General features: G+C 58.9%; 3 protein-coding genes across 7 annotated transcripts in view; 1 reads left to right on the top strand and 2 right to left on the bottom strand.

Moving 5' to 3' along the window:
• The window catches only part of ABCA2 (ATP binding cassette subfamily A member 2), a 33,786-nt gene extending 26,147 nt beyond the window's left edge, over positions 1 to 7,639 (bottom strand). For 2 of the 4 annotated variants that reach the window (XM_088177417.1, XM_088177419.1), the window contains exons 1-2: positions 7,525 to 7,639; positions 157 to 250 (exon numbers count right to left, since the gene is read on the bottom strand). In XM_088177417.1, the coding sequence (XP_088033543.1) occupies positions 157 to 250; positions 7,525 to 7,590 (160 nt within the window). In that variant the 5' untranslated portion in view covers positions 7,591 to 7,639. Of the gene's footprint in view, positions 1 to 156; positions 251 to 7,524 lie in introns of those variants that run through there. The other 2 variants (XR_015808042.1, XM_088177418.1) reach the window with 2 other exon arrangements.
• A 1,218-nt stretch (positions 7,640 to 8,857) lies between these two features.
• On the top strand, positions 8,858 to 15,185 carry FUT7 (fucosyltransferase 7). The gene is made up of 2 exons (XM_014880981.2): positions 8,858 to 10,490; positions 11,644 to 15,185. Exon 2 carries the CDS (start codon positions 11,688 to 11,690, stop codon positions 12,729 to 12,731), a length of 1,044 nt encoding a protein of 347 aa, XP_014736467.1. The 5' UTR covers positions 8,858 to 10,490; positions 11,644 to 11,687; the 3' UTR covers positions 12,732 to 15,185.
• Positions 15,012 to 20,201, bottom strand: LOC106855963 (POU domain, class 5, transcription factor 3-like). Of its 2 annotated transcripts, XM_088177420.1 has the most exons (6): positions 19,661 to 20,201; positions 18,940 to 18,956; positions 18,079 to 18,190; positions 17,573 to 17,703; positions 16,922 to 17,086; positions 15,012 to 16,183 (listed from the first exon to the last, which is right to left on the bottom strand). In XM_088177420.1, exons 1-6 carry the CDS (start codon positions 20,199 to 20,201, stop codon positions 15,932 to 15,934), a joined length of 1,218 nt encoding a protein of 405 aa, XP_088033546.1. In that variant the 3' UTR covers positions 15,012 to 15,931. The 2 variants fall into 2 exon arrangements, with proteins under 2 accessions (XP_088033546.1, XP_014736469.1); XM_014880983.2 differs by lacking the exon at positions 18,940 to 18,956 and having other exon boundaries at positions 19,713 to 20,201.
• Between the last annotated feature and the right edge of the window lie 2,498 nt (positions 20,202 to 22,699).

Below are 22,699 nucleotides of genomic sequence, written 5' to 3'. Positions count from 1 at the left end.
ACTTCCACGAGTCCTTGGCTGTAGCCCCTGCCCAGTGTAATGTCCCTCTGAAGGCCTCTCCAGGTCCCCCCTGCCACCAGGCTGGAGCACCTCCCCAGGGCCTCAGGGTGCCCCCAAGTGTGAGAGTGTCCCAAGCATCATCTTGCTGGGACTCACCTTCCTTCACAGGGATGGTTGGCTTCTTCTGCCGCAGCCCCAAGAGGATGAAGAAGAGCACCAGGGGGATGAAGATCTCAAAGGCCAGCACCCACTGGGGATGACATAGAGCAGAGGGAACAGATTCTTAGGGACAGAACCCAGCCACTAGGGAGAAGCACGGGCAGCACAAGGGCCCCCAGGCATTGGTGCAGTGCAGCACTGTATCCACATACTGCAGCTGGCTGGTGGCTCTGTCACAGCTCAGCCAGTGGCACACAGGTTCCTGAGCATCCCACAATCTCCTGCCTGCACCACCTTGTCCAAAGCACTGCAAGACAGGGCAGGGTACACAGAGGGGATGGATCCCTCCTCCAGCAGTGTAAACAGGGTGCTGGGGCTTGAGCTCAGCCTCGATGGTCCACCATAGCTGGGGCTGCCCAGGGAGAAGACCTCAAGTCCTGAAGGCTAGTGCCCTCACAGCTTGGAGCAACATGATGTCCCCTTGTCACCTGTGCCACTGCTGGATCTCACAATATTCAACAGCTGAGTCTAATAGCAGAGCTTAGACCTTCAGCCAGCTCCAGGTGCAACTGGGCCATCACGACACTCCTTCCATGACCTCCCAAAAGGCTCTGGCTGCAAGATATATAAATACTGGCAGCATATAGTAAAAAACAGCAAATCTCCAGGAATTCCTGGCCACAGTGGCTCAGAAGTCCAGACTAGGCTCTGTGCCCAGAAGCCCTGGGGATAGGCATCAGCATCTCCAGCCACCGGCAGGAGCAAGCACCCGGCACACTGCCAGCACAGCTGCTGCCACTTTGCACCAGAGTGCCCGGATACGTCACAGCCCCACTGCCCAGCAGCAGGGAACCACTTCAGCTTTGGAAACTGAGGCACACGGCAAGGTGAGCCAACTTCGGCTCACTCCAGGGCCAGATCAGACCCAAGGCTGCAGCTGAGACCCTGAAACCTGCTGCTACACATGGGCAGGGCCCAGCTCCACTGCTGGGAAGGTGCTTGCTACACAACCCACCACAACCGGCCTCCCACTAGTGACCAGTGCCAAAAGCCCATGGAGTGGCAAGAACAGTCCTTAACATAAAGGATGCAGCTGCCAACAGGTGACAGGGTCAGGCCCTCCTGCTCCAACATCACCTCCATGCTGCCTCACTCAGGGGCCGCCAACACTCTGTCAAGAAAGTCTGAGCAGCCCCAAATGGCAGTGAGCAGAGGGAGCCCAGCACCCAGGTCCCTGCCAGCAAATGGCCACAGTGCTACTTCTGCAGGATGAGCACAACTGCACCCATGGGTGCTGCCCATGCTGCACTCACTATGCCAGAGTTCCTGGCTTTGGAGAGGAAGAAGGGCTGGAGGAGACAGAAAATGCCCCCAGGAGCAGCGCCTGAGAATCCTGATCTTTCTGATAACACCAGTCCCAGGGACAGTGCCTGGTGTCACTGTTCCTGCACAAGGCAGGATAGCAGGGGACACCCTGACACACACTGCTGTCCCGTGGCCCCTGCCCCACCCCCTGCCTGTTTACCAGGCACACAACGGGGCCTCTGTGCTCAGGCAGTGGGGGGACCATCCCCACACACCCACACTGGCCTGTACCAGGCTCATGTGGGGACCGTCCTTGGTGGCAACAGCTTGTTGGAACCTGCTTGCTGTTGTTTTTATGATGGGGTCATTGACTTTTGCTCATCTCCAACCCCAGAGATGTCCCTTGTCCCTTCTGCACTACCACACACCCCAGTGTCAGAGCAGGCTGTCCTACACCTTTGGCAACCAGAGTGACGTGGTGATGGGCAGACATGGTAGCAGATAGCATGGCTGTTTACCAGGCTGCACTTCTAGGACTGACCCTGAGCCACTGATCCCCAGGGCTGCCCTCATGGGGATTTCCCAGAGGTGGGGAGACCAGGGCTACTCTACATCCACACTGGCATACAGAAGGGCTCAATGGAGCCTCAGACTTCCAGAGAGGCAGCTGGCAGGGACACCAGCACAGCCTGGAGATGGTGGGGTCCCTGCCCACAGCTGCAAGACACTGGGAGATATTTTGACATTGTGTGAGGAAGCAAGGAGGAAAGGCCAGGATGCAAGCAGCTGAGAAAGAAATGCTCCCCAGTAGGTAGGAGAGGGCCAAGGAGAGAAGAAAGGGGCGGGTCCCTGCCAGCAGCTGGCCATGATTGCACCAGCCCTACCCTGTCACCCATCCCCTGCCTCCCTCCTCTCTTGCCTCCTGTTTCCCCTCTTGACAAGGGCACAGGTGCAGGACCAAGGGTGGGACACTGGTCCCAGGAGCCCTTGCACCAGGTGACAGTGGCTGTGGAGGCCAGGGACAGCTCCTGGGTGGTGGCATTCTCTCCTTCCACATGTTCATTTCAGCCTGGTTGGATGTGAGCAGGATGATCATAGATGCTGTCCAGGTTTGCACAAGTGCTGGGTGTCCACCCGCCGCCCTACAGACAGTGCAGTAACTTGTCCCACATTCGGCCCTGCCCTTGGCTGGAGGCAGAGGTGGTGAGGTCCTGCCCAATTCCTAAGCAGCGAAGCAGAGCTGGGTGGGTCCCACAGCAGGGTGCTGGCCCTTGGCAGGGGGACATGTCTTTCCTGGAGCACTGGGACAGTGATTCAACGCCTATGCCCATCTTCCGCCACACTGTCAGATGGGAGCGAGAGGCTGCTAGGAGGCTGAGCAGGAGGCAGCCGTGACTGCTGCAACACACAGCTCCCACACAGCCAGGTCAAAAGGCCAGACAAGCACCACAGGACAGTGGTGCAAACAGCAGAGTAAACAGCCCGCCCAGCACAACAGTGCCACCATGCCCACCCTCCAGCCAGCACTGGGACAGCTGGGAGACATGCAGGAGCCAGGGTCAGCACAGACATGAGTGTCAGGTCGTGGACAATTGCTCAACTCCACTGGTGTCCCCAAGATGTAGCAGCACTCCGGTCCCAGTAGCCCAGGGTGCAGTCCTCGTGGGGACAGCCAGACTAGGCAGAGGCAGCTCTTCCTGTCCATTGCTGTTACTCAAAAGTCCGCTCAGTTCCCTCCTGTCTGCCCCCAGCAATGCCTGACACCCACAAGCCACCAGCCAGCATGGTGTGGGAGAGGGGCAGTCAGGGGCTGGGTTACCCCCATACTAAAACTCTCAAGCTGGCAAACTCCAGCGACACCCCTGCACCCCAAACCTGCCATGTCAGCCCCCCTCTCCCACAGCCTGCCACCTGCAAGGGGGTTTATTGGCTCCAACACAGGTGAAGCAGCATCACACACAGCGTTCAAAATCCCTGCACGTACGCCCCAGAGGACAGGGCAGGGTCTGCCTGTCTCCTCATGGGAGGAAAGAGCTGCTGCCTACTCCACGCCAGCCTCTCTGCCCATCCCAGGGCTGCCCACAGTGCCAACAGGAACTGGCACTAGGTGCTGGCCTGCAGGAACCCTGAGAGATGTGTCTCTCAGCACCTGCAGGATCCAACTTTTCCAATAGCATTTCAAGGCTGCAGAAATACCTTTAAATTTTTATGGCTCCAGACTTTAATCACTGTTAAATACCCACTTTCGCCCACAGCCAGAAAATAAAGGCAGGTAAAGTCATGGTCACTGGGAAAGACGAGCTCGAGAGCTCTGGGACAAAACAGGCCCCAAAATGCAGGAGGCTGTGCCAAGCTGCCCAGCTCAAGTGGAGACCCAACCATGGACACCCACTGATGGTAACCACCCAGGTGTGGGACTGAGAGGCTTCCTCAAGGTCACCTGCCCCGTGGGGATAGAAAATGCCAGGGTCCAGGGGCTGCCAACTCCCATCCTGCCAAGGCCTGGCCGCCCTCACCTCTGCCTCTGGTCACTTACAGTTATGTCCATCTATCCCACTACCTCCTGCCTCCAGCACGGGCACATTCCCCCCCCCACCCCCGACAGCCCTGGCATGGCAGCCTGGGGTCCTGCGTTGGGGAGGCTGGAGGAGCAAGAAATCCCTGCCGGGGTTTGTCAACAAGTCTCCTGAGCTGAGGGCCCAGGAACACCCACCACAGTTCTCCCCATTCCTGCAGTGTCAGCCAGGCACCTGTGTACTGGATGAAGAGGGCACATCATCGTCAGTGCCCTGTATAAAAGTCACACAGCACTGGCACAAGATGCCTGCCCTAAGCACAGGGTCATGCCAGCAGCCAGTGTGGAGGAAGGTGTTCCACAGCAGGTACCACCTGGCTGCCGTGCCACCAGGGACTTACAGAGACACTGCTGGGCCAGCACATCCCTGCCAAACCCGTGCTTCCCCTCCCCACACTCGCTGCAAACAATGAGGGAGCAAAGAGCACCCAGAGCCAGGGCAGTAGCCAACCAAGTCCTGCTGCAGGATCCAGTACCAGCATCCTGTTCCAGCATGCCATCCTGTCCCTAGGACCCTGTGCCTGTGCACCCCAGCAGAGGCACTGTTACAGCCCCCCAGCATGCCAAATTTCAGCCTTTCCTTTTCTGGCAGCATCAGTTTCCCCGCAGCTCTCTTCCACTTGCCAGAGGGAAGGGACAGATCTGCCAGAAAGTTTTCTGTCTTCCAGACAAAGTGTAGAAGGCACAGATCCTGCACTGCTGTCAGCTCTCCCTATACTCCTTCCCTCATCCCAGGGCCCATGCTGCAGGGAGCCGCATCAATGTGCTGCAGCACCAAAACAGCACAGAACTGCTCCCACCATTCCCTTCAAAGAGCCCTGATCTGCCCACCAACCCTTCCCCAGGATCAAGCAAACTGGAAGCACACTTCTATCACTGGGAGCTCCAGCTCTGGCTGCCTGCCCATCCCAAACGACTGGGCACAAAGAGCCCCAGGGCAGGCAGGTGAACACCCTGAAGTCTGTCTGTGGTAACTTTTGAGAGACCACCTGCTAATTTTACTTCCAACCAGATACCAAAGTCATGGGAGAGCCCATCCTTTAACAGTTCCTGTCCCAGCAGACTCAAGGCACAGCCAGCAATCCCCATGAGCACCCCAGGGGACTCCACAGCCCGGGCTTCCCTCTGCCAAGAGCCACCAATGCTGTTCTGCTCAGACCTCCATCATCCCAGGGTTCCTGCCTGAATTTCTGCTCTGGGAAGAATAAACCGAAGAGCCAAACCCCAGAGCAGCCCCCGGACCAGCTCAGCCACACTAGATAAGGTTCAAAGCCACCATGGGCTGGGAAAAAGGCCTTACAGAGGTGCCACTGGCCAGGGACAGTGCCTGGCCATCCCCTTGGCTATGCCGCAGGTCTCTCTGCACCCACCATCCACCCATAAGTGGCCTGGACAACCCTAATGGCCAAGCTTTCACCAAGTGCCTGTGAATAAAGTCTATCCCAAAACCTTGGCTGTACCCTAATGCAATCCTCCTCCTGAACAGCCCCTGCTGCCAGGGACAGTGAGGATGCCCCCAGGCCACCAACATTCATAGGCAGAACACAAAACTGCTCCAGTTCTCAAGTCTCAGCCCAGAGCCCTCAGTCAAACCTGGGGTTTCTGCTTCCCACCCCACATTGCAGCACTGGGTTTGCTGTTCCATCTATTGCCGGGAGCAGAGCACATGGTGGCAAAGACTGACTCCAAGGGAGCACCTGCAACACTAGGCTGTGCAAAAAGGCAGCTGCTGGTACCCACACTCCCTCTCTGAGGCTGGGAGAAGTCCAGCAAACCCCAACTCTACCTGCCCCGGGGTGAACACCCAGCAGGAGAATGGGCGCGTAGTGCATTCCATCTTCCCTGCTCCAGTCCCCCGGCCTCTGGCTGCTGCAGTAAGATCATCCCAATGGGAGCTGGTTTCTCACAGTGAAACATCCCTCTGCAGCTGCTGCCAGGGCAGAACTGCACTGGGGAACCCACTGCTGAATGCCAGGTGCAGTCGCTGTGGCTCTGCCCAGGCCAACCAGCACGGCAGCTCAGCAATGCTCAGAGAGGGCAGAGCTCCCCAGGGAGTGGGTAGGATGATGGACCCTGTGCAGACCAGGGACACCAAGTAATTCTGGGATTCACACACAGCAGTAGCACAAGGAAGGAGGTGACATACACATTCTCAGGGCACAGCTGTCCTAGGGACTACATCAAATACATCCATGAGCACCCACGGCACTGGGACCAGCTCTCATCCTGGCACACAGCTGGTCCCCTGCACACCCCATGCACTCACGGCATCACTGGGTGGGCAAGGAGGGGCTGCTCCATACCCTGCCTGCAGCACTGGCACTCCAGCAACAGCGCATACACGTGCAGGTGGAAGGGGCCTGGGCTCCTCATCCTCCTCCTCTTCTGGTCACAGCTTCCTGAGCTGCACTCCCATGCTGCCCACAGGGCTGGTAGGGAGGGTCACAGAGAAATGGGTCCCCAAAAGCTGTGTGCACCCCTACTCTGTAACCCAATGGCCATAGCAGCCAGGGCCAGGTCAGCCGGTGTGTGTCAGGGCCCAGCAGTGCCTGGCTGCCAGCAGCTGTGCCAGGCTGCTTATCCTTGCGAGCAAGGGTCTGGCGTGGTCCCCGCCGTGGCCATGCAGCTCTGCTCAGGGTAAAGAGGGCAGATGACTCAGCCAAAGAGCATCAACCCCCTCATCTATTTTGGGGACACCAGGGCTGTCAGCGCAGGGAAACCTGCCTGCAGCGTCAGGCTCGGCCCTGCTCCTGTCACAGGGACCTCTGCTGCTCCGGCTACCGGGACACGGGGTCTAGTGCAGGCAGCTGCGGTGAGGAACAGCAGAATCGGGCCTGCAGGATATTTGGGAAGGGAAGAGAAAAGCCATACCAGCTTGCGAGCAGCAGCTCGCTCCCCTCCCCCATCCGCTAAAAATAAACGGCTCTGTCGGGCAGCGCACCCACCCCCTGCCCACAGCAGCCGGGCCCCTCGAGGGGCTCATGGGTGACCCCACACGGGAAGTCTGTGACAGGCTGGCAGCGGTCCCAAAGCCCCAGCACGGTCGATGCCATCTTGCCCCTTCTGCCAGCCCGGGAGGGACACACACCAGCTCCCCGGCCCCAACCCCACTAAGTTGCTTTTTCTCTAGCCCACGGAAGACAGGCGGCTCCGACCCACATATGGGCTGAGAACCTATTTATATTCGGCGGGTACTAGGGCTCGGGGACCGATCCCACGCGGGGGGGCGACATCCGGCCCCGGTCCCGGGCTCCTCCTGCGGCCCCCGGGTCCGGGAGGCCCCACGGACACGACAGCGGAGAGCCTCAACTGTTGCTGCCGCACAGGGCCCCGAGGGTGCGCGGGGCCGGAGGATGCGTGCACGGGCGGCCCGAGATGAGCGGACACCGCCGGCCCGGAAGACTGGGGGAACCCTCCGGCATCACTCCCGCGCGGGGTCCGGCCTCGCCCCTCGCGGCCGCAGGGCGCCCCCCGTCCCCGCTCACCGGGCTGCGCCGCTTCAGTGTCACGTTCTTCCAGAGCAGAAGATGGAGCTGATGCAGGAACCCCATGGTGGGGTGGGGTGGGGTGGGGTGGGGTGGGGTGGGGTCGGGTCGGGTCGGGTCGGGCCGGCCGCGCTGCGCTAAGCTCCGCAGTCACCCGCCTCCCACCGCCATCCCCACGCAGCCGTCGTCTACTGCTTGCCGTGGGTTGCGAGGAACCGGAGCAGCCTCGGCCAGGCCTGGCTCCGCCGCACCCGCCCCGACCCTGCGCAGCACCAGCACCAGCACCACCCCCGGCCCGCGGCAGCCGCCCCTTAAAGGCACCGCCGGACGCGCCCGCTCCTCTTTCCCCGGCACAGCGCGGCCCGGGCCTGGTTCGTCCCGGTAACAGTGGCCCCGGTGATGGCTGTCCGGAGCGGGGCTACTGTCCCAGGGGCCCAGGGAACCCTCGCTCCCCTCGAGCCGCCGCCCTCCTGCCCCTCAACCGTACACAGGTCAGCGCTTCTACCCCTGGTACCCCCCCATGACAGGACGGACTAAACCGTGGGCTGCGGGATCTGTGTACCAGAGTGCCACACTGTCCTTGCTCTTGGATGCTGCCCACCTTGCTCCCGCCTGACTTTTCCCACGGCCATGTGCTGGGGCATCCAAGGGTGTATTTTGAAGTGACCAACCTGCTGCCACATCTGTCTCCTGTCAGCTCTGAACCCAAGGATGGATGCCCTCAGCAGTAAGGACTGAACCAGGCCAGCTCTCCTCCTTAATCCCATCCACTCTTCCTTCTATCCATCCTTCCATCCAGCCTGTGCTCAGGGCAGGCCCTTTGGCAGCTGCCTGGGGTTAACAAAAGCTCCCCTTGTCCAACACAAAGCAGCATTATCCCCCAAACTTCTGGGCTGAGGTGCTGGAGGACAAAGGATGCCTGGTGATGTAGTGAAGAGGCACTGTGTGCCCAGCTCCTCCCAGAATTGAGGGGAGCTGGGCTTTTACTGGGTCCCTGGGGAAGGAGGCATGCAGTCGCCCTAGGCTCCTCACAAAGAATTGTGTGTGGTTTCCCTGCAGCCCACACAAGGAGCACCTCCAAGCCGCTGTCCTGCAGCAGAATGGGTCCCCAGCTTGGAGAAGCACAGTGGGGGGGCCCACGGGTGGGTCAAAGCTCCGAACTAGGTCTCCTGCTCCTTCTCTGCTGCTCCTGCATGGGTCTTGGGGTGCTTCACAGCTGTTCTGTTTGGTATGGCCATGGAAACCCTGAGAAGCCAGCAAGGGACAGACCCAGCAGTGTACCACAGGGCAGCACAGCCTCAGGACACTGTGGCAAATCTCCTCCAACGACCCAGGGCCTGAAGCCCAAGGATCCAGTGGCCCAACTTCTCCATGGGCTTGAAGTTCCAAAGACCTTGTGGCCCATCTTCTCCATGGACCAGGGTCCTGAAGACTTGGGAGCACCTGAGCACCTTGGGAACCCTGAGCACCTCTCAGGGGACTTCCTTGCGGGGTGGCCAAGCTCCTGTCTCTGTGTGAAATCATCTGCAGATGGCAGTACCCACACACATACATCTCCCTGGTGCTGTCCAGCATTCCTGATGGTCTCATGGCCCAGGTCCTGGCCTTGATCTCTGCCCAACCTACCCAGGCAGCACTGGCCCTGGCTCCCTGCCTGGCTCAGAGCCATGTCCCTTGGACCACAGGTGTTTGGATCCACTGGCTGCAAGTCTTCCCAGGGCATTGTCCCTGCACACAAGGTGTCCTGGGGCAGCACCTGCATGACAGCTTATTAAGTGCCAGGTAAAAGCTCCCCGCTTTCCTGAAAACCCTAGGGAAAAGCTGTCCCCAGTGCTGTCCTCCATGGAGCATAATGGCCCCAGCCCGTGTGGCCCTGGGCTCGCAAGCTATTGGGGCAACAGCAGGATGATGCTGAATGCTCCAGCCAGGCAGGGACTACTGCCCACAGCCAGCAAGGCTAGGGCAGGCAAGGCTCGGAATGGTGCCCAGGGACTGTGGTATCTGGGCTCTCAATCATGCAGAGGAAGAAATGAAAAAGGAGTGAGAAAAGATGACAGGAAACGGACATGGTGGCAGAAGAAGAAAACACCCTCCCTTGGGGCTGCAGTTGGCCTTTGAGGGCTCCTGGAGCGTCACTGAAACCACGGAGCCCTTCTGCACTGTGACATGGTGGCAAGGCATTGTGCCCAACAGGGATCCCAAGAGGCTGGCAGCCAGCAGGAACGTGGGTGCAGATCCCAGGGGCACTGGAGCAGAACCTCTAGGGAGCAGTTCAGAGCCTTGTTCCCAGCTTTGTATGTGCCAAGGCACAGGGCATACCCTTGCCTCTGCCTCAGTTTTCCCATCTTATTTTGCCTGCCAGAGACAAATTTTGCCTTCATGGAACTTGAGTCTTGAACAGCAATGCCAGCAAAGGACACAACTGAGCCAGAGTGGGAGCAGGGCAGAACTGGGGCAGGAGCAGAGGAGGCAGCTCTCCATGCACACACTGCTGAGGTTCACATGTGCCAGCTTCCCCTTTTGGCAGAAAACATCCCAGACAGGACAGTGCCTGGGACTCGGTGGCACTTCAGGGCTGTTAGTTGATGGTTTCAGGATGAGTCACTGGGAGTTGGTATCCTGTTTGCAACCAAGCTGCGGGTGGCAGATGGGTGGCACCTTGTCAAGGCTGAGGGCCCCTACCCAGCCATGGGGCACCCGCCTTGTTCTGGGCCATGCACCCACCATGGTGCGCCCATTTGGCCAGAAGGTGCCCACTCGACCATGGGGCACCTACCTAGTCACAGGATACCCACCCTCCAGCGCAGTGCAGGGAGTGGGGTGTGCCAGCTGACACGTGGGGCAGGAAGGACCTGCTGTAGGGCTGGGACAAGGCAAAACAAAAAAAGAGGAAGCCCTCGAGTGCCCCAGCCCAGCGCAGCAGCACCCAGGCAGACACATCTGGCACCTCGCACACCTCCATCACAGTAAGTCTGAGTTCAACATTACTGACCACCGAGGGGAGAGGGGCTGAGAATCGGGGTGGCCCCCACCACTGCTAGAGCAGGGGTTTCCCTTTCAGAGCATCCTCAAAATGGGAACAACATCCCCAAAACAGGAGCAGCATTCCTGCTGCTGGGGACAGAGACCTGCAGCACTGATGTGCAATGTTGTCTGGAGCTTAAACTTATGTATTTTAGCAGGACAGATGGAGTGGGCCAAAGTGGGGTAGGGATTTTTTGCAGCCAAGCTGCAGTGCTGGGGTGGATGGGAAAGTAGGGTACTGCTTTCCAGGAGACTCCAATACTGGAGGCACTGGCTCAGCCCCAGCTGGACGCAGGGCTCAGGCGATCCATGTGTTTCCAGAGGTTTCCACAAAAGGGGAAACCACCTGTGGTGCTGAGCGCTCTGAGCCCTGCAGTGGGACCAGCTCTCCAGAGGGGGCTTAAGCCGGTGGCTGGTCCTCAGTGCAGCCAACCATTCCCCTTTCCACCTCTGCCACTGCTCTGCTTCCAGCAGTGCTGCTGGTTAAACCACACAAGTCCAAGGTAGGCAGGTGGGCACCCCGGCAGGGTGAGCATCCCATAGCTGGGGGGCCCATGTGCCTGCAAGCTGAGCCCTACCAGTGGCAGCCCCAAGTGCTGCACTGTCCTTTTTGCTCTCCCTGTCCTCCCCCCACTGTCTGCAGTGGAGCACTGGCAATCTGTGACATCTTAAATATAAAATGTGAATGTTCGGGGCACTGAGGCTGTGAGCTGCAAGGAGTGAGGACTGAGGTTGTGGTAGGGTGTGTCAGGTAGGGAAACTGAGACACAGAGCAAGCAAGGACTGCCTGTAGTGGGGCCAGCCAGCTGGGACAGAGGGGCACGAGTGGCTACTTCCCATCAGCTCTACACCTCCCAGCAGCATCTGTGCTCCCCGAAAGATCATCAGGGACGGCAGGAACATGAACAAAGGCCACCCTGGGGTGACATCACGTGCATGGGGAACTCTGTTGGCACAGGGAAGCAGAGTGATGCTGAGGCTCAGACTTCATTGAGAAGCTCTTTCTCTGGCCCCTCTGGCTACAGTGCCTCCCCATCACTCCTTGTCCCTGGCAAGTCGAGCTGATGGCCCTCGGTGGCCTCTCCTCTCTCACAGGTGTCAGCTCTGTCACCCGACGAGGTGACAGACAACCCACCAGCATGCCCTGGGCTTTGCCGCTGCGATGGTCACCGTGGGGCCGGCCTGGCGTGAAGGCCTTGGTCACTGCCAGCGTGTTTGTAACCACCTTCTGGAACGTGAGGTTCTTCCTCAACCCCTCCAAGGGCTCTGGAGAAGACTCTAAACATAGGGAGCCATTGGTGATCCTGGTGTGGGAATGGCCCTCCAAGCAGGTCCCCAACATCAGCAGAGACGTGTGCCACGAACTGTACAGCATCACAGGCTGCCAGCTCACCACAGAGCGGCAGCTCCTGCACCAGGCTGATGTGGTGGTGTTCCCCCACTCCAGGCTCCAGCCTGGCCGGGACAAACTGCCCAAGGAGAGGCTGCCGGGGCAGAACTGGGTGTGGGTCTCCCTGGAGTCCCCCTCCAACACTAGAGCTCTAGCAGCATGGAACCAGACCTTCAACTGGGTGATGACCTACAGACAGGATTCAGACATCTTCATCCCCTATGGCAAGCTTGTGCCCAACCGGTCAGCCACAGTGAACATCCCTGCAAAGACCAACTTGGTGTCCTGGGTTATCAGCAACTACCACAGGACTCAGAAAAGAGCTGAAGTCTACAGAAACCTCTCCAGGTACCTCCATGTGAATATATATGGGAAAGCAAACAACAAGCCCCTCTGCAAGGACTGCCTCTTGCCAACAATATCTAAGTCCAAGTTCTACCTGGCTTTTGAGAACTCCATCCACCGGGACTACATCACAGAGAAGCTCTGGAGGAACTCACTGCTGGCTGGCACCGTTCCTGTGGTGCTGGGGCCACCCAGGGCCAACTATGAGCAGTTTGTTCCTGCAGACTCCTTCATCCATGTCAACGATTTTGACTCCCTGGAGGAGCTGGCCACCTTCCTGAAGACCATGAACTCCAGTCGCTACCAGCAGTTCTTTGCCTGGCAGAAGAGGTTCAGTGTGAAGCTCTACACTGACTGGAGGGAGCGGATCTGTGCCATCTGCATGGCCTACCCCCGCCTGCCCCATGGCCACCTCTATCCTGACCTGCAGAGCTGGTTCAACTCCTAGTACGTACCGGGACCCTTGGGATGAATGCAGGCAGGGGTGGGAAGTGCATGAGGCACCCACCTGCACACAGAATGTGGAGCAAGTACAGGAGCCCTCATTCTCCTCCCAACCCAGCTGCTGCCACACTGCGACTTCAAGCAACTCCCCATGACTTCATTTCTTGTAAAACAGGACTTTTCACCCCGACCCAACACTCAACACCTTGCCAAGGTGCTGGCAGGACCAGAGGGTGCTTTGGAAATAAGTGCCACAATGCTGCTGAGGCTGTGCATGTGGTGTGGGCAGGCCAGGGGTGTGGTGGGTGTCTCAGGGCTCCCCAACCTTCCCCTGTGATCCTCAATGTCTCCCCAGTACCTTCTGCTGAGTGTCAAAGTCCTGGCAGCAGAGGCCTTGTGGTGACATTTGTGGCTGGGCTGGAGGAGTAGAGGTCAGCCCCGAGGGGGTCCATTACCCCATGGCCAGCAAGGACAGCATCTGCTCCCCCTCTTCCTGGCAGCACCCATTTCTTGTCTCCCACCCCTGAGCCATGGGTGTCACTGTTCCAGTGAGGAGCCACAGGACAGCGGATACTCTCAGAGCAATCTCAGTGCTGCCAGGCAGGCAAAGGGACACTGTGGTTTGTCACTCCCTGCTGTGACAGGAAGCCAGTGAGCTTACAGCCTCTGGAGGCTTGCACAACCCCGAAGCAAAACCAGTCCCGTGGCAAGTTGCACTGGGGAAACCCTGCACCACGGGCATTCCAAGAGCAAGTACCCATCTGGGATCAGTGGTGATATTGGGGTTGAGTGACAGGACCAGGAGTAAGACATGACTGCTCCATCTGTGCCTTGCTCTTTTGCCCTTCTACTCAGTGCCGTCAACTCCCTTGATATAAACAACTCTCTTTGTCACAAGTTGCCTTTCTAGTTTTCTTCCCTGTGGCCCTGAAGTCACCAAAGCCCACCTCTGCCACCCTGCGAGCTGCCAGGCGCCCAGCAGGACTGAGAGTTGGCAGAGAGGACATCCCTCCCCAGCACAGTCCTGGTGAAGTGGCAGCTGGACAGGCACAGTGCTCTTCTGACTTCTGTGGCTTCCGATTTCTGCTTTGTTTTCTGGGTCAACCAGAAGTGGAACAGGAGGGGCCTGTGGGTGCCCACAAACAGATGCTGGGTACTCATGAGCAAGGGATGCCAGGGTAGCAGGATGTAGGGGTACCATGGTGGGCTGCAACTCTTGCATGACTGCATGCAGAAAACCAGATAGTGGAAATGTAGAGAGAAGCAAACCTTTAGGAGATGACATCTCAGATTTCTGCTCCTGACCCTGCCATTCTCCTGCACCCCCTCAAGTGCCAGGCAGTGCTGGGCAGCAGCAACAGGGGAGTTTCCGGTGGATGCCACACATGCCCTGTGGGCAGACAAGTAGGAGGCTCTGGGGAGCAAGCAGGGATGCAGAGGGGCCCCACCCCATAGGACTGATATCTAGCCCAGCCCAGCCCTTTGCAGGGTCCCAAGGTGCCCTGTGAGCAGTTGCCTTTGGTGCCCCTATTCCAGGCAGCCCTAGAGAGCAAAACCCCAGCTACCAGCCATCAAGCTGAAAACAGATCTTTCCATAAGTTTCCCTACAGGCTTAGTTGGGGATTTCATTGTGCTCAGGGGAAGGGCCCTCGAGAGAATGGACTGGGGGCAAACCAACTGAGTGTGGTGGGGAAAATATGAAGGGTCATCCCCCAGAGAACCCTGCTCCCACTAGCTCAGCTTCCAGTGCCCAATGGACCTGCATGGCTGGGTTGTTATCACCCCACCAGAGACTGCCTCAGCTGGACCACACATATGGGAACATCCATCCCTCCCCTGTCATTACCATACTACAATGAGGACAGCCCCAGCTTTCCAGACCTCTTCACTGCCCACCCTGCTACATCCTCTTTAATCCTTCTGTCCCTGGCAGCTGCTGGAGCAGCCTACAAGTAAGCTCACACTGCTTCCAGCCTTCCCAGAAGCAAACCAGCAGCTCAAAATGGGTTGAAGATGACCTTCTCCTTTCACTTTTGATCCCCTCTGCTTCAGGGGGCAACAGCCCTTATAAGTTTGTACCACTCCAGTGCCAAGCTGCCACCAGTCATGGAGGGATGCCAAGCTGCAGGCAGCCAAGAGCTGAGTGTAGCTGGCATGATGGGGACATGTCCAACTTTTTAGGGTGCCTTGCTCCAGTCCTGCAGTGCCCCTGTATGCAGCCAAATCTCAGCTGCTGGGCTTCAGGAGCAGGGATGCAAGGAAAGGGTTAACTCGTTCTTGCCTCAAAGAAGTCTGAGATTTATTTCACTGCCAGAGGGAATATGATTAAGAACAACAAATTTTTAAATCATCATTAACTACAGCAGGCTGGAAGGCATGGGGTGCTAGCAGCATGGACAGGGTGGTATAGGCCCCCTGGACTGGGCCCTCCAGGGAAAGCTGGGCTGGGGGGGGACGACAGCAGCTGGAGAGTGGAGGGGGGGGGGGGGTGCTGGGGAAGATGCTGGGCACAAAGCACTGGGGACGACCCCCTCAACCCAAATAAGCCTTATCAGCTGCCCCACAGAGGTGTGAAGCTCTCTTGTGCCACAGGGTGAGGGGCTCACCTTCTCCCCTTGCCCCAGCCCTTGGCTCATCCTGGCTGCCCAGGAGGGTGGGCAGAGCCACCAGGGCCATTGGGCCTTGGCATGGCACCCCAGCTCCGCTCTACATGACAGGGTGGAAGGAGACACCTGGGAAACTAGATCACTACAAAAATTTTTGCTTTTTAAAACTACAACAAAAACCTTAAAAAAAAAAAAAAAAAACCAAACAAAAAAACCCCCACCCCCTCCCCCCACCCTTCCCAAAATCTAAAAAATACTTTTTTCTGCATCTTGCAGGAGAGCGGCTGGGCTGGGGCCAGGCATGGGCTCAAGAGCCCTGGGCACATGTGGCTTCAGAGGGTGCAGTGAGGCCTGCCTCCAGGAGAGGTCAGAGGGGGGCCAACACTACGGGGACCAGTAAGCTCACATGACAGGGAAGGGCTGGGAGCATCTGCAGAGAGCAGGCACCATCCCTGGACCAGGCTCTCAGCCAATTGCACCTCAAAAGCCCCACACATCAGCCCAGCAAGCAGAAGCAGGGCTGTGCCTGTGTGAGCCCAGGGTAAGGGGGGCTGCCCCAGAGCAGCAGCCCACCTGCAGTGAGCCCACAGCCCCTGGTTCAGTGGCCGCTGTTACTCATGGAGAGCCCAGGCTGCAGCGCTTGTGGGAACATCTCGGCTTTGTGGAAGGTCGGCATGTAGACAGAAGGGGAGGGTGCCAGGCTGTAGCCCTGGGATGTCACTGGGATGGGCAGAGTGGAGGGCACCAGGGGCTGGTTCATGTCATACATCATCCCCTCTGCCTCGTTGCTATAGGGCAGCAGCAGCCGTTTGCCTTTCTGACGCCGGTTGCAGAACCAAACCCGGACGACCTGTGGAAAGGGAGACAGAGGAGGTTAGGGGGTGACCGAGGCACACTGTGGGGGGTGACAAGGAGACTCTTCTGCTGGTGGCATCTCCACAGCACCCCAACCTGCCAATGCAGCCTGTCACAACTCCTTGCTAGGGTCAGCTCAAACAAACTTCAGCCATGACCACTTTCCCACTGCTTTCAGAGTTGAGAGATTACAAAAATGGCAAACGTTAAATAGGAAAGATTACAACAAATCGAAAGAAAGGTTCCTCTCCAAAGGCTGATGGCATAGCCAGATGAAGCCAATACGCAAACTTGTATTATTAATGGGTTGTGGTTTGTCTCTCTTCTGGTGTACTTCCACTTCAGAAGGAAAACATCATAACTTTCCACGTGGGCTCTTGGGATCAAAAATCAGCTTCTTTGGAGATGATTTAGTATCAAAGGATTCCTTTTATAGGATTACTTTCATATATTTATGTACATATATACTAACACAGATGCCTGTAGTTGGGTCTGGGAACTATTTCTGCCTCTCTTAAGTTTTAAATATTTAATCTGTGAACAAAAGTCTCCTCTGGAACCAAGTGGGTTTTTCTTTTTCATATATATCCTAACTGTCTGGCAGAGGTAAAGGACAGTTGTTTACATCTCTCCATGGGTATTTCATTTTTGCTCTGAGCTAAAGTATCAAACTGGCAGGTGCTCAGGAGCTGGCACTATTTGGGCACCCATCCTCCCTACCCTCCCAACCTACATCTTTATCCAGGTTGAGGTCCTCAGCGATCTGGGAGATCTCCTGGGGACTGGGCTTCACACACTTGCGGAAGAAGCTCTCCAATGTCCCTTTCACGTTGGTCTCAATGCTGGTCCTGCGTTTTCTCTTCCGGGCTTGGGCCAGTACTTGCTCTGCATTGCACATCTGGGAATAAAAGAGGGAATATGTTTGGTTACCAGGTGGAAGAGTCTCCAGCATGTGTAGCCGGCTGCAGAGCTTGGGGCACAGATTGTGTCCCTGTGACTCTCCACTGAGCATCACTCCACTGTTTCCAGGGTCCCAGCACTGCCAGCAGTGAGGCTGGACACATCTTTCTGCATTCCCCCCCTGGTTCCCCAGGGAATAACAAGCTGCACATTCAGTCTCTCTGAGATTCCAGCAGGACACAGCTACTCCAAAATAGGAGCTGCCACAATCACAAAGTGTCTGCAGGGAGATTGGGCTTTCTTTCCCAGCCTGGCAGAAGATGATACCCCGTGGTTTGCCCTCAAGCCATGCAGCAAGATTGTGCTGTGGCACAAGATGCCTTCAGTTCCCCTCTTCTCTCCCTGAAAGCACGTGGGAGAGGGAGGAGAATCTGTGGTTTCAGGGCTTGCAGGTACCAGACTCCCAGCCCCCTCAGCCCTGCACCTCTTGCATGTTGTCCGTGTTCTCTGCCTCGTTGAGCCAGCGCTGCAGCAGCGGCTTTAGCTTGCACATGTTCTTGAAGCTGAGCTGGAGTGCTTCGAAGCGGCAGATGGTCGTCTGGCTGAACATCTTCCCTGTGCGGGCAAGGTAGGCAGGACATTACACAACACATGGCTTCCCTCACCAGCGGCTCCCCAGGATCACCACCCCCAAGCTTGCCCTGTTCCTGGGAGACCGGGAAAGGCATTCTCCCTGTTCCTTCAGCAGGGATTTAAAGCCCTGAAACACGTCTCAATAAGCAACTGTAGCCATTTTAAACCAGTTCCTTGCGAGCTCGAACCCTCCAGCTCACCCCAGATCTGGAGATACCCGGGACTGGTGCTTGGTATCTCCTTTGCAGGTCGTTAAAGAGCAGAAATCATTAGCCCAGGTGATTCTAAACCCTCTCCCGGCCCTCTCCCTTCCCACCGGCTGTGGGGGAACGCAAGGACCCTCCCCCGACCCCTCACCGTAGAGGGTGCCCAGCGCCAGCCCCACGTCAGCCTGGGTGAAGCCCAGCATGATGCGCTTATGCTTGAGGTCCTTGGCGAACTGCTCCAGCTCTCCTGAGGTTGGCGCATCCTGGCAGGAGCAGAAAAGACACTGAGAAGGGACAACTCGCACCCAGGGTCCAGTGTCTGTCGGGGTCCTCGAAGGACAGCGGCAGAAGAGGGTTCGGCTGAGCCCTCGGCAGCATTGACACCGACCAGGCTTACACAAGACCCACTCCGACCACGCACACTGCTCAGCTCGACCCAATCTGGCGCGGCGGCGGCCAAGCACAAGGGCACCAAGAGCTCCTGTTCTGCCTCAACATGCACTGGAAACGTTCCCTTTTGTCCTCTGGCTCGCGCCCTCCTGGCCTGGCCAGAGGCAGCAATGTGGTCACATTGGCTGAGTCCCAAATTTGCCCCATTCTCACTCATCCCACGACATGTGCGCACGGGGACGTTCTATTCTCCCGTGGCGTGGGCCACTTCCCCATAGCTCTCGGGCTGAGGCAGCCTCTCACCAGCCGCTCTGCCGCCTGTGTCCGGAGCAGGGAAAAGACTCCCATGAAGAGAGGGACAAAAGCGCCCGTGAGCCCCGTGGGATTTAAGCACCTCTTTGCCACCAGCAGGCTCTTCCATTCTGGCAGGCGGCTACCCAGGCGCTTCCCACCTTCTTGCCGCGCAGCCTTCAGCCTCTACGGGGGCATTTCGAAGCCTTAAACCCACTTCCTACGTTTCCAGAGGGGTTTCAGGTCTTTCAGGAATTTTTTCTGTCACTGAGTCACAGCTATTAGCTTCTGGCGTAAATCGGCACTGGTAAACTCAGAGCATCCCTCCCACGGAGGAGGGATGCCGTCCTACATCGCCGTCCCGCAGCTAGAAAACGCCATTGATGACCACTCCCCACCCAGCGTGGCCGGTTGCGGCCCGAGGACACACACGCATCGATCCTGGCGGCAGTGCGAATCCTCCCACCTCCATCACGGACCAGCCCTCGGGATCGGCCGCCGCCGCTGTCCCCGGGGCGGACTCGCGATACGTCAACAATGAGAAATATTAAAAACTAGCGCAAACCACAGTCGTACCTGGAACCACCTCTACTTCCCCCATCTTTCTCCCGCCTTCATCCCTGGCCTGTCTCTGCCCCAGCAGACGGTGGCCAGGGACGCAGCCGACCGAAGGAGACTGACGAGGCTGGCTAGGAGCCCTCGATGAACGCGAGGCGCGGCCCCGAGTATTACGCCTGAGCCGGCCTTCGGCACTGCAACCCGGAACGGCCCGGCCGCATCGCGCAGGGGAAGATGCTCTCCCGAGTTCCCAAAAACCCCTATCTTATCCCAAAGCAGCCTCCCCAAGGCTCCCCCCTTGCGGAGAGTCTGACACATTCGGGATGAGCGCCAGGTCACGGCTTCTCCCGGGGGCACCCGATGGTGGGGCCGGACAGGTGGCACCGGCAGGGTCTCGGCGGTACACGAGACCAGCCGGGCAGCTCCTACCGACGGGGCGGCGAACCGCGGGTCCGGATGGGGAGGAAAGCCCCAGGGACACACCGTGTGAGGACGGTGGTAGCGGGGCAGGGAAGCCCGCCCCATCCCCGTCCCGTCGGGTCTCACCTCCTCACCACTGTCGCTGGAGTGTCCGCCTTCGCTGGCAGCGCCGCTGGAGCTGCCGCTGCTACCCAGCCCCGAGGGGCCGCCGGAGCACGGCTGCAGAGCGGCAGGGCAGAGCTGGGGGCCAGGGAAGGCAGGGGCGGCCGGGCCAGGGAAGGGCGGCCCGGGCAGGGCGGTGGGGCCGGAGGGCGCTGGGCCGGCCCAGGGCCAGGCCGGGCCGCAGCAAGCGGCGGTGCGAGGCTCGGGCTCGGGCTGGCTGCAGGGCCGGCCCGGGCGCGCCTCCGTCTTGGCGGGCGGCGCGGGGGCGGGCGGGGGCAGCCAGGCGCGGGCGGGCGGCGGGTCCCGGGCAGGCTCGGACTCGGCTGTGGCGGCGAAGGGGAAGAAGAGCGGCTGGGCGGGCGCCCCGTCGAAGCTGCCACGGGGGAAGGGAGGTCCGGCGTCGGGCAGGAGGCCGAAGGGGGCGGCCGGCAGCCCCCCGTCCGGGCTGAACATGCTGCCCGCCGCCCGCTGCCCTAGGGCTCCATGCGGGGGCTGCCGGCCGCTGCCTCCTTGCTGCGGCGCCGCCGGGGCCTCTGAGAGTGGCGGGGCCGGGCCGGGCCGGATGGAGATGGGCCCCGGCCCCATTGGACCCCGCATCGGTGGGTCGGGCGTGAACTTGATCCCCCAGGGGGGCGGGGGGCACGGAGGGAAGGTGCGATAGGAGGGGGCTGCGCCAGTCCGCACCCATCGCCGGCGGGGAGGTGGACGGGGCGGCCCCGATGGAACAGGGAGGGCGAGGACACCAATACTGCCGGAGGGCCTCTCCTCCGGTCCCGAGGGACTCGAGGACACCCACGTCCCTCGCACCCCTCCAGCTCCACGCTGTTCGGGGAGCACCGCGCCAGTGTTAGGGCAGCAACAGCCGCGGAGTCTTCCCCAAGCGCTAGCCTAGGCAAGAGGAGCCTGGGCAAGAAACGGGATGGCTTTGGGGAGCTATTGGCATGAACCGGGGTCAGGGGCTGGTGTGAGGGCAGCCTATCCAACTGCGGCAGCCACTTGTCCCCAGTACAGAGGACAAGCCGCGCGATGCCGGTGTCATCGTGCAGCAGCAGGGATGGTCCAGGGCTTGACCATCACAAGCCCCTCTTGATGCCTGGTCTTTTTGACCGAGCCTTAGCTCCTTGGGGAGCATGGACAGAGTCGAGGCTCCCAGGGCCCTTTACAGTCTCACCATTCCTCTCCCGTTCCTCACTCTGCAGAGAAGGGCTGTGATTCAAAGAAGTGTGTCTGTCCCTGGGGTCCCAGCGCTCGGGGTATGCTGCCAGGGAAGGAGTTGCAGCCCCGACTGTCGTGTCCATCGGCTCCACAATGAAGCACGATATTTTCTCTATCTTAAAGACTTTCTCTTCACAATGGCGCTACCAGGGCTGGCTCCCTTTTCCTGCCCTCCTGGTTCAGCACCCGATCCTGACCCTGCCATCACATCAGCCTCTGCTTGGCTCTGCCCGATGCCAGCTCCTGCCCACGGGCAAGTACCAGCAGCGTGGGCACCCCTTCACCTCAGCTGGAGCAGGACGAAGGCTGCTCCTGCCAGCACCCCCGTGATCCCACCTGGTGCAAGGCAGGGAGTGATTCCCTCTGCCGACACTGCTGCCTGTTTATTAACCCGGATTACCGGGAGCTGCTGCCGTCTCGCACTAGAGATATGGCGAGGAGATAGGCTAGAGCAGCCTCCCTTGCGGCGGGATGGGAATGGGACTGTGGGCGGGGGAACTCGGGGAAGGTGCTTGATGATGTTTATGAAGTACTTGCTTTGGCTCCCGAGGCGGCTGGAGCCCAAGGACTGACACCCAAGGAGAGTTGCCCTTGCCAGAGGGCTGGCATCCAGGGACTGGTATCTCGGGACTGGTATCCACAATGCCAGCAGCAGCCCCTAGCCCAACACATGGCACTCCTGCATGTCAGGGGAAGTGGAACAGCTAAGCTTCTTGATGATATTCCTCTAAGGAAAAAACCGGTCCGGTGGATCAGCTGGAATTAATGCCTACTTCTGATGCCTGGCAGGACATGTACCAGGCTGCCTTCCTGACTGTGCCACACTGCTCCAGCAGGGAGGGCAGCCCCAGGAAAGTGAACTAAGGATTCAAAAACCTTGTCAGCGGGGACATGGGCAGCCCTGAGTGAGCCCTGTGGCTTCTGGACTTCGGGGATCCCATGCCTAGACTGGTGAAGCACCTTCGCCAGCAGGGGCTGGATTCAATCTGCAAAGGGACGACCTGGACCGTGCTGCTGGGGATGCAGGAGCCAGCGTTATGCAGGCACACCTGCTCACTGCCTGCTGTGCTCCTGCCTGCCCCACTGCCAGCGGGCAGAGGAAATGTCTCTGCGGGACCCTGATGGCAGCCATCAGCCCTGCTCCTCCCAGGCTCCTGCTTCGGCCCAGGGTTTCAGAAGCTCCTTGGCTGGGCAGTAACTCCCTTTCCCTTTGATTTATTGTTCCCGGGCTGGACCCCCTCCTCCTGCCAACCTACTTTGTCTCTCCATCCCCCCGGGAAGCCTCCAAGGCCCCCCTCCCCCCCTCTGCCTCTCCTTTTCCCCCCTGGCCCTCAAACGCATTCCTGGTCCTTTCATATACAGACGGAGGGGAAGGGAGACGTTGACTTTGAACTGGCCCCTTTGTAGGCGCGGGGCCCATTGTGGCGGTGATGGTTTTAGCTGGGGGATGTGGAAGGAGTCAGTGGGGTTTCTCCGTGTGTGCCCCCCCCCCTACATTTCAATGATTTTGGGTGATTTGGGGGAGGCTATGTGATGTTATTGTGTAGGGTCTTTGAGCACCAGTGACCACGTCTCTTCTGCCTGCTCCAGAGGAGATGGATAGATGCATCCTTCTATCAGCTCATATCTGGAACCTACTGGTGTTCCAGGCTTGGCCAGGCTCTGTCTAAGGCAGCCAGGGATTGGTGGGATCCTGCTAAGAAAATAGGAGCAGAAAGAAATGCATCTGCTTTACT

The sequence above is a fragment of the Sturnus vulgaris genome, chromosome 22, assembly GCF_052056855.1.
Source record: "Sturnus vulgaris isolate bStuVul1 chromosome 22, bStuVul1.hap1, whole genome shotgun sequence".
NCBI lineage: Eukaryota > Metazoa > Chordata > Aves > Passeriformes > Sturnidae > Sturnus > Sturnus vulgaris.
This window is presented reverse-complemented; position numbering and strand designations above follow the sequence as displayed.

Bases quoted from the DNA above. Each gene is read 5' to 3' on its own strand.
- FUT7 (XM_014880981.2), top strand. From the start codon at position 11,688: ATGCCCTGGGCTTTGCCGCTGCGATGGTCACCGTGGGGCCGGCCTGGC.
- LOC106855963 (XM_088177420.1), bottom strand. From the start codon at position 20,201: ATGTTCAGCCCGGACGGGGGGCTGCCGGCCGCCCCCTTCGGCCTCCTG. The intron at 17,087-17,572 runs GTGCAGGGCTGA...TTTTATTCCCAG, and splicing joins ACACGGACAACATGCAAGAG to ATGTGCAATGCAGAGCAAGT. The intron at 16,184-16,921 runs GTAGGTTGGGAG...CCCTTTCCACAG, and splicing joins ACCTCAACCTGGATAAAGAT to GTCGTCCGGGTTTGGTTCTG.